General features: G+C 36.9%; 1 protein-coding gene across 1 annotated transcript; it reads right to left on the bottom strand.

The window, feature by feature from the left end:
* Positions 1-340: 340 nt before the first annotated feature.
* LOC106129738 (BTB/POZ domain-containing protein KCTD3) lies at positions 341-10,279 on the bottom strand. Its single transcript, XM_013328398.2, has 13 exons — positions 10,063-10,279; positions 9,512-9,828; positions 8,933-9,098; positions 8,068-8,147; positions 7,804-7,897; positions 7,124-7,341; positions 6,725-6,937; positions 6,235-6,351; positions 5,430-5,569; positions 4,493-4,667; positions 3,848-3,944; positions 3,214-3,398; positions 341-2,570 (listed from the first exon to the last, which is right to left on the bottom strand). The coding sequence occupies exons 1-13, from the start codon at positions 10,107-10,109 to the stop codon at positions 2,437-2,439; spliced, it is 1,983 nt and encodes a 660-aa protein (XP_013183852.1). The 5' UTR covers positions 10,110-10,279; the 3' UTR covers positions 341-2,436.
* Between the last annotated feature and the right edge of the window lie 138 nt (positions 10,280-10,417).

Here is a 10,417-nt window from a genome sequence, read left to right as displayed (position 1 = left end):
CATAAATTTTGAATTTTTACTATGAATCCATTTAAATTTCATAGACTTTAAGTTCATGGTTCATAACTAAGGTTGTATTATTTTTTTTTACACAATGTCCAATCTACATAATATAATTATGTTAATATCTAATTTAATTAGACTTGATGTTTAGCCAATAGATAATAAGACTTTAAACAATAAAGCATACATTTAACATAAATACTTGTTCTTTTTTTATATGGAACCTTCCTATTTCCAAGGCTGAAGCCTTTGAATAAACAAAATTGTTTTTGTGTCAATTCTGTTACATGTTTTTAAGTATACATCTGGAATAAACTAAAGGAAAGGGTTCATATTAAATAACTTAAACTTTTGTAAATATTGTATTTTTCTTTTGTAATTCATTGGATATAAAATCAAATATCATCGTGACTGCAGTCCTCAGATCAAATAAAAAGTAAAGGTCCCGCGACTTAAGGTATTTATCTCTACCCTTGTTTCAACGCCTAATAGATGTCATAAATATATACACAAACTTTATACTCCTTAGTACTTACATTATAATGTTATACTGATTTACATTGAAAATGAAGTTAATGTAAATATAGGTGTTTGCAATAAATATAACACAATGCATTTTACTACAACAACAACAATAATAAATGACATAATTTTAAAAAGTTTAACATCTATAAGACATCATTCTCAATCCTATATACATAATAATTTTCAACATACAATTATTACACATTAACAAATATTTTCAAAAATAAATGATTTCATGAGAATTTCATTAAACATGTTTGAGCCTAATAATGAAATCAGTCTTTATACGTCATTTGTCAAAATTATCTGGCAAAGCGACTATCGTTCGTTCTCAAGGTAAATGGCAATAAGAGCCAATAATTAAAAAAAAAACACATTGATGTGAAAAAAATACATCGATTCCTGTGTTAGACACAATAATACACGCCTATATATTATTATAATATCACACCTTTTACCCGGAGGGGTAGGCAGACACAATAACATGGAACTTTATTTACTTATGAAATTCACTTAAAATATATTTTTTTGGTAATTAGAGACTATGAAAAAGCCACTAGAATTGCCAATTAGCCTATTGAATATTTTAAGCAAAATCCATAAATAAATGAGATTAATAATCTTAAGATCTTTATACATACAACATGAAAAAAAACGAGAAGTGGCAAGTACAATTTTTAGAATTATTACTAAAATAATAGTACTGATAAATGTATGTGCATATGCCAAATAAAATGGGATTACAGTGATGGAAGCTTTGTGCTTGTTAAATAATACCCTGTCTAAAATTTATAATTGTTAAAATGTACAAAGTGGCATAATATAATAGGAACTAAAGAAACATACATACATACATACATATGATCACGTCTATATCCCTTGCGGGGTAGACAGAGCCAACAGTCTTGAAAAGACTGAATGGCCACGTTCAGCTATTTGGCTTAATGATAGAACCGAGATTCAAATAGTGACAGGTTGCTAGCCCATCGCCTAAAAGAGGAATCCTAAGTTTATAAGCCTATCCCTTAGTCGCCTTTTACGACATCCATGGGAAAGAGATGGAGTGGTCCTATTCTTTTTTGTAATAGTGCCGGGAACCACACGGCACGAACTAAAGAAAACCACACAAAAATTGGTTTACGTACAAACAACTTAGAATCATTATCGTCACGAACAAGGTATGTTTTATCATCACTCTTTATACCATTTCGGAAAGCCAAACAGATAGATAGAGAAAATAGATAAGAGATATTGGACATTTCTATCTCCGTCTGATAAATTATGACCGCTTTGGAAGAATTAGCAGCATAGCAATTTAAGACAAAAAAATTTACACTATCTTAACTTTTGCAATAAAAGACATTATTTACATTACATATATTAGATTCAAAATGTTGACCACCAAGATCATTTGACCGACTCATTTAGCGAGCTATATTCCATTTGCCGTATAGATTTAAGTTTTAACATATAACTTTATGCAAGTTAAATATACAACATCTCCACAATAGATTTCATCTTGGTTGCACTCTTCAAACTTCAGTATTCGGTGTGACAGATTTCAATACATTGATATGTTTAATACTCTTAGAATTATCTAACATGATAATTTTGTTTGTTGAAAACTTAATTTTACATGTCATAAAGAGTACCTAAATCTTATGTGACGCCATTTGCGATCTAAGTTGTAAACCATGTAACTCCATCAAGGTAAATTTAACGCTACAGATTAACAATAGGGTTGTAAATCATACAACGCAATTGAAAATTGAACACTTCAGTGACGGTCACGAAGGCGGCGACTAAATCACTAGCCGATAGCCTTGCATAGAGCTCTCTAGCTAACTGTAACTCGACCTATCCATTAACAATAAAGTTGTATACCGCTTGTAGCGCGTTACACAAGCTTCATGGCGCTTGTAGCGGGCGGGGGGGATCGTATGGAGGGGGTGCGGGGGCGGCGTCTAAATCGCACGCAGACAATAATCGGACAAGTTCGTCTGGACTCGGCCCACCTTCTGCTTCGTCGTCTTCGCCTTCTCCTGAGGGAATAATAAAGCATTTAAAGGATTATATTTATCTAAACATGCTTTAAAGCGTCGGTGGTCGAATCGGTAAGGGGCCGGTTAGAATACGTGATGCATACAGAAAGGCACAGGCTCAAATCCCGACTCGGCCAAGTACTGATGACTTTTTCAAAGTTATGTACATTAAGTAGTTTGAATACTAACTGATGTTTTTATGGTGAGGGAAAACATCGTGAGAAAGCCTGCACATTCAGGCAACTGGATATGTAACCATATATCTAATACGTGTTAGGTTTACCTACTGCAGAGGTCAGATGGGTGTTGCTTCGTGTAAAAACCGTTCTCACCCAATCACCAATCCATGGTCAAAAGCATACCCCATGCTCTTCTCCCTCGGTGAGGATGTAACTGGGACTAAAGCCAGGAGGAAGAGATTTATCTGAACACTTTAAGCTCTAAGTTTGTCTTTGTCACATCTTTAAGCGTAACCAATTGCACTTTCTTTGCAGGGGTCGACTTTCAGACATGTTGTTGTGTATATCGATTTTGACCTCTTAACTAGATGAAGTTGAGTTTTGATAAATACAATGACGCTATGTCTATGGGCGCGGTGAAGTCTCACATTAGCGTGGTGGTCACAGACAATAGAAATACTAACCGCCAGCAGCGACCGCCTGTCCCGGCTTAGCCGCCTTGTCTATGGGCGCGGTGAGGTCCCACATCTGCGTGGCGCCAGAACGGTGACCACAGAGTAATAATCTCCTAGGCCGCAACGCTCCTTCGCATTCCGCTACCACGAAACAAGACACTGCCGAGCCGTCCACAGATCGGATAGTACACACTCTATGGAAAAAGAAGATATAATTTTCAATAGAGGAAGTTAAGTTTGGCACAATATATACGTTAAATACGGATAGATTTATTAAATATTGTCCTAATCAGTGTCTTTAAACTCTATGGCCGTGTGGTTCCCGGCACCAATATAAAAAAAAGAACCACTCCATCTTTCTCCCATGGATGTCGTAAAGGGTAACTAAGGGATATGCTTATAAACTTGGGATTCTTCTTATAGGCGACGGGGTAGCAACCTGTCACTATTTGAATCTCAATTCCATCATCAAGCCTTACAGCTGAACTTGATCTGCCAGTTTTTCAAACTGCTTGCACTGTTTACCCCGCGCAAGGGTTATAGACGTGATTATATGAATGCATGAATTAAACTCTAAATTATCATCAAAGTTAAAAGAAAAAGCAATAGCTCTTTCCTATATATGGACTTGTGTTTTAATCACCTTTTGCCATTTGAAGCTAACCGCACATACAGTGTGTCTGTATCTGGCACAATTTTTTGTATGAATATCTGCTCTTCATCTTGCTCGCCATATGGTCCTGTAATTAAAAGAAACATTTAAAAACATCAGAAGCTAAATAGATTAATGGCAGTGACAACCCAGGGTCTTCTTTATCTTGTATGTCAATCGTAGCGGTAGCGGGGTCGCTCGCTACGACCGCACGTGGATATACTCGCTTCATAATGCTCAACAGTCAGAATAGTAACCTTACCCCATTATTTGAAGTAACTCTCATCCGGCCCGGTGAGCCAGCCACGGTGACGGTACGGTTGGGAAGAATTGATTTCTTCTTAAGGAGGTGCCGTGTGGTTCCCGGCACCAATAAAAAAAAGAATAGGACTACTCCATCTCTTTCCCATGGATGTCGTAAAAGGCTACTAAGGGATAGGCTTACAAACTTGGGATTATTTTTTAGGCGATGGGCTGGCAATCTGTCACTATTTGAATCTCAATTAAGTATATCATTAAGTCAAATAGCTGAACGTGGCCATTCGGTCTTTTCAATGCTGTTGGCTCTGTCCACCCCGCAAGGGATATAGACGTGACCATATGTATGTATGTTAAGGAATCTGGAAGCAGTGTTACCGCAGTCATTGTGCGCCTGCGCCGTGGGCGCCTCCAACGCGAGCACTTTGAAGGCGGCGTTGGGCGTGGTGCCGGGCTGCGTGGAGATCATGCCGCGGAAGCGGGTCACCCGCCACGACCGCACGTGGTTGTACTCGCTGCACACTGACACCAGATAGTTCTCCGAGAGGGATACCTGAAGGAAAAAAAATCTGTCAGCTATACATATATTGGTATTTGTAAATATTAATTTTATTGATTATTAGTATTTAAAATCAATTTGTTAGGTATATACATAAATGCATATAGTTACGTCTATAACCCTTGCGGGGTAGCCAGAGCCAACAGTATTGAAAAGACTGCTGGCCACGTTCAGCTATTTGGCTTGATAACAGAATTGAGATTCAAATAGTGACAGGTTGTTAGGTCAACGCCTAAAAAGAATCCCAAGTTTATAAGCCTTCCATTAGTCGCCTTTTACCACTTCCATACGATGGAGTGGTTCTTTTATTTTTTATATTGGTGCCGAGAACACACGGCGGTGCCGAGAATACGACACTTAATGCAACAGTGTAGTATATTAGTATTACTGGTTTTCATAATGTCTACAATAGAAACAATCTTGTTGGAAAAACCTGATAAGGCCTATTTGTTGGTTCAGAAATTTACCTACCTATATTGTTTTAGTCGATTTTAAGTAGTTATATTCTATACTCTGTTGGAAACTACAGCAAAACTGATATAAAACGGGAATCCGTTTTAATTTGTCAAGAGCAATATAACCAGCTCTTGATATACCCAGAAGAAAGTAGTCTTCTACTACCTACTAAGTCACACATAACATCTGTGAAAGAATATCGGACCCCGGGGCCCGAAACACTTCAGCGGGGGGTGCAACCGGGAACACGCAGATACTATTGAGAGAACATCTGTAAAAGATTGTAAAATGTAATGATACCTTTGTGATTGGATTCTGGTGCACCGTGAACGTCTGGAACAGCTGCGGGCCGTGGCCGACCGTCTCCGGGTGCTGCACGATCACACGCACGGAGCCGTACCGAGTGCCGTACGCGATCTCGATCCAATTGCCGCATAGATCTAGCGAAAATCAATTTATATTATTAGCATACATACACACATATAATCACTTCTATATCCCTTTTGACAGAGGCAACAAACTTGAATAGACTGATGGGCTATGTTCAGCTGTTTGGCTCGATGATAGAATTGAGATTCAAATAGCGACAGGTTGCTAGCCCATCGCCTAAAAGAAGAATTCCAAACTTATAAACCTATCCCTCAGTCGCTTTTCACGACATATTATTAGCCTCTTTTAAACACTTAAACTGATGAAGATTTTTTTTTGTTCGCCGATTTCCAGACGTTTTGCTACTAAGGCGTTTGGCAATATTGACTGTATGGTAACTATGGTATTTTAATATCAAGAATTGTAAGTCATATTGTCATTAACTATTTTGATATACATCCGATTACTCGGCCAGTTATAATTTGAAACATGATCTATAGTCTCTGCCTACCCCAATGGGAAACAGGCGTGATGGTATGTAGGTATCCAGATGCTTCGTGTAACAATCTGCCTTTCCAATCTGGGATCATTGTGCGGATGTAATGAAGAATGAAGCAGTCTCGTCTGGTTGCCATCAGCTTTAATTGACTGGAGTTCAAAACAAACCTAAGAAAAGGCTTTAAAGTCGGTTTCATTCAAAAAGTTATGAATGGGAAACAAAGAGATGAATACTTACTTGTCTTGGGTGTGAGATACACAGATATTGCTGTGATTGGCTCCTGGTTTGGATCTTTGTATAGCTGCGTGACGAGAAGGTCATTGTCCTTCATTCGAAGTGGAAACTTTTGCATGTCTGAGGACAAAATGAACGGAATATTGTTTGATTTAATTTGAATCAAATTTTAAATGAAACAAGATTCCCTTAATATAAGGATCATGGTCGGAATTGGTCTTACTACTAATAAATTCCAATAGTTCCGTAGTTTCTACTCACCAACTTAAAGTTTTGATTCATTCTCCAATAGTTTATTTAGAACTTACATACATATATATATAATCACGCCTCTTTCCCGGAGGGGTAGGCAGAGACTACATCTTTCCACTTGCCACGATCTCTGCATACTTACTTCGCTTCATCCACATTCATAACTCTCCTCATGCAATCTTGGCGGTTTCGGGTACTATTGACCTGACCCTTTGCCAGGACGCCCTTTTTTAGAACTTACCAATATAATTAATAGTCCCAGTAGCCGTGCCCAGCAGTAGGAAGGAACCAGCGGTGTCGTAAGTAGTGAGATGAGCTACGTCTTGGGTCTGCCAATGTTGCGTGCTGGTGTGCCAGACACCAGCCTTGCTCCGACTGCCCGCTCCACTCAAGGCAACCAGTTGGGGACCCACGAATAGGAGGTGTTCCACTCGCATGCCTAAGTTAAATGTGCCTGGGGACAAACAAATAAAAATCAATATCAGACTGAAAGACAGAATTTTATCGCAAAAACATCTTAGTAAAGCCGAATCTTCCATATAACAAAGAAAGCATAGTCAGTGCTCAATGACATGTTGCCGGAACTAGCGCCGCCTCCCGTCTTCACAAGCCCATCTAATGACAGTTGTATCTGACTAACCAATCAGATTCATCCTGACAGGCTCGATGTGCGTAGAGAACGCCCACAGCCGCAGCAGCAGCCCGCTCGCGATGCCGAGCATGACGTCAGTGCCCGATGACGTGTTGCTGCCAGAACTAGCGCCGCCTCCCGTCTTCGCGTTTAAAGCTATCCGCTCTATAGCCGAGTCTTGTACCGGAGATTGGAACATTTGGTACCAGCCGCATGAGTCTGTTAATCTGTAGAGGTACAATACAGGGTGTATGTAAGCCAGTCAGGTATCAAAAGACGCACTTTCGGCTCCAGTGAGGTGCCAGAAAGAAGAAGATTCATAATAATAAATTTTATTTATTCCAAAAAAATTATTAAAAATCACTGTTTATTATTATTTATTCATATGAGCCCTAATTCCCTAATTCACTTTACAGCTAATATTAAAAAATAAAAAGTTGTATTGGAATAGTTATCTTATTTATTATATAAATATTTTGAGATAATCTGGTAAGAGATAAAATGGCGACACATCGCTCGAGTAGTTTTAATTTTTATATGCATATTTTAAAAGAATTTTATCTTATCTTTGCCTTATTGCATTCCTGAACTAATTGTCATGTAAAGTCTTTTAATAATTATTTTTCACTTTATCTTATACGAATAATAAAATAATTTTATTTTCTTAAAAAAAGTTGTAGTTCTCTCACCTATATCCAACAACAAAATGTGTGTATGCAACAGCTATCCAATTGTGATGTGCCTTTATTATTTGAACTTTCATACTATCCGCCCATGCATTTACTGAAACAAACATGACATTACTGTAGTAAATGAATTGAAAATTTAAAGTATTCTTACTGTTAACATAAAAAGTTTCTTTTGGGACTGGTCTGTATATTGTCCCTATGTATATGACTGTCATTTCAGATGTTTATTGATTGTATCAAAGCAATTGTATTTTGTAAACATACCTTCAGGAGGTCTTATTCCCTTATAACAGTCTGTATTGTTGCCTAATGATGCTGCTCTTGAGTGCCCTCTGCCACACCGACTAAAACAAAATGTAAAATTATGTTATAATAAAATATAATATAATAAAATTATGAATTTGAGTACTAAACATTAATTTGTGAATGTTTGCAGATAATATTATTCCTGTCAGTTGTAATTTGTTAGAATTTTAAAAGTAAAATATTTATTTTGCCAGGAAGATGATGACCAGTCTAGGTCTCAGCTAAGAATAGGATTGTTTTATGATCAGACTCAAAGTATCAATCAAGGGGTCAAGTCTATTGTAGTATGCAGTATTAATAATTGTGAATATAATAATTTGTATAATTTTTTTGCGAAAAGCATTTACTAATACTGCGACTCCTCACTGGCAATATATTACTGCTGAGTATAATTTCAATAAAAAGATTCTGTCAATCAATAGTCTGTCCCATAAAAAATGCATTGAGCATCATGATCATTAATATAGGGTATGTTAAGATGGTTCGGTCATGTGGAGAGGATGAATGAAAGCAGGTTGACTAAGCAGATATACAAGGAGAGTGTGGAGGGAAAGGTCGGAGTGGGAAGACCTAGACGAACGTATCTTGATCAAATTAAGGACGTCCTGGTAAAGGGTCAGGTCAAAAGTACCCGAAACCGCCGAGCTTGTATGAAGAGAGTTATGAATGTGGACGAAGCGAAAGAAGTATGCAGAGATCGTGGCAAGTGGAAAGAGGTAGTCTCTGCCTACCCCTCCGGGAAAGAGGCGTGATTTTATGTATGTATGTATGTATGTATCATTAATTGCAAGGCACATCTGTAGATAAGGTGGCTAATTCTCACCTTAACTGATCTTGAGATGGAATCCTCCCTATAGTCCTGAGATCAAGTGAAGAGTTCCTTGAATGAGTCCTGTTGGCGGAACTTTCCGAATTCGAAGCTGTAGAACTTTTTCTTGAACAGTTATTGCCATTTCTGCCATTGCTATTACTTTGTATTGAGAGATTTACTGAAAGTAAATGGAATAGTTATTGAGTTTTTAACGGAAAGATTAGAAAGGCCTTCAAAAAGTCACAAACTGTTTGTAGAAATTTATTCTTAAAATTAATTATTAAGCTATTGTTTATCACATGATAATTTAAGTTAACTGATATATTTTGGATAGTTGATGCGCAATAGGTTACTTTCCCGTACTTTCATGTTTTTTCATATCTAAGTAAAATGACCTATGTGGTAAAAGTGATAAGACCAGCTTGATAATAAAAAAGAAGGCATGAACTATAAAAACAAAATTAAGTACAATCTTTATAGCAACTACCCCAGTTAAATTAGAATTTGACAATAGTAGAATGTAATGTTAGTTGGCAAAAAATGAAAGAAAATTTGTTTTTATCAGAATTAAAGACATAATATAGAACTTACACTGTGGAGGGGGTAAATAACCATAAAATAGCACATCTCCACATGAAGAATGTTTCATTTCATCACACAGTGCCAGCCGTCTGCTCAGTGGTGTTATTCCAAAGTAGTCACACTCATGTCTCAGAGCCCTAATGTTCACATTCGTAAGGTCTATGTCGTGCATCCGCAAGAAGTTCAAGATGAGACCAAACAGTTTGGGATCCCTGTCTATGAATATTGCACCGGTCTCATCCCTAACTGTAGGTATCCGACCACTCAATAAGGCTGTGAAAAACGTATCCGGTACCCATGTGAGAGTGTGCCACGATGTTGCGAACCTGAAACATTAATTGTTTAGATAGGTACTCCTTTAGTGCATATATTTAAATATAGCAAAAACACTTGTTTACAATATCATATCATATCAATATGTATATATCTATGTATATATACCATGTATATCTCTGTTTTTAAAGAAACTCATAAGAACTTAAAATTATAACTGTTTATCAAAATAAACAAAGGAAAAGATGCATAATTAACTTTCTATAAATTATTAAAGCTTTACTTACTTCGTACCCCCTACATTCAGATTGACAATTTCTTGATAATTAGACATTTTTTAAATATGAGTATTAAATATATTATGCAGGAATAAGTAATCTCTTATAAGCTGAAGTTTAAATCATATTTAGATTCAATAAAATGGCATTTTTTCACATAAAATGAAAAGCTTTGAGAATTCGAAACCCACAAATGTCAGACAACGTCAACATCAACAAATCGCCATCAATCAATGTCTAACGTTAGCCACAGGTAAAGGAAATCAGCTGAAGCTGAAGCTATTACTTTTTCTTACCTGGCAATTCATTTTAATCGATTATGTGGAAACGACTATCGATAACGATATTATTTATATTTATTTTT

Source organism: Amyelois transitella, chromosome 18 (assembly GCF_032362555.1).
Source record: "Amyelois transitella isolate CPQ chromosome 18, ilAmyTran1.1, whole genome shotgun sequence".
NCBI classification, from domain to species: domain Eukaryota; kingdom Metazoa; phylum Arthropoda; class Insecta; order Lepidoptera; family Pyralidae; genus Amyelois; species Amyelois transitella.
Note: the sequence above shows the minus strand (reverse complement) of the source record. Positions and strands in the feature narration are given on the sequence as shown.

Excerpts from the sequence above, each read along its gene's own strand:
- LOC106129738 (XM_013328398.2), bottom strand. The coding sequence starts at position 10,109 with ATGTCTAATTATCAAGAAATTGTCAATCTGAATGTAGGGGGTACGAA. Across the intron at positions 6,938-7,123 it reads TGTCAGGATGAATCTGATTG|GCACATTTAACTTAGGCATG; the intron begins GTTAGTCAGATA and ends GTTTGTCCCCAG. Across the intron at positions 5,570-6,234 it reads GTATCTCACACCCAAGACAA|ATCTATGCGGCAATTGGATC; the intron begins GTAAGTATTCAT and ends GATTTTCGCTAG.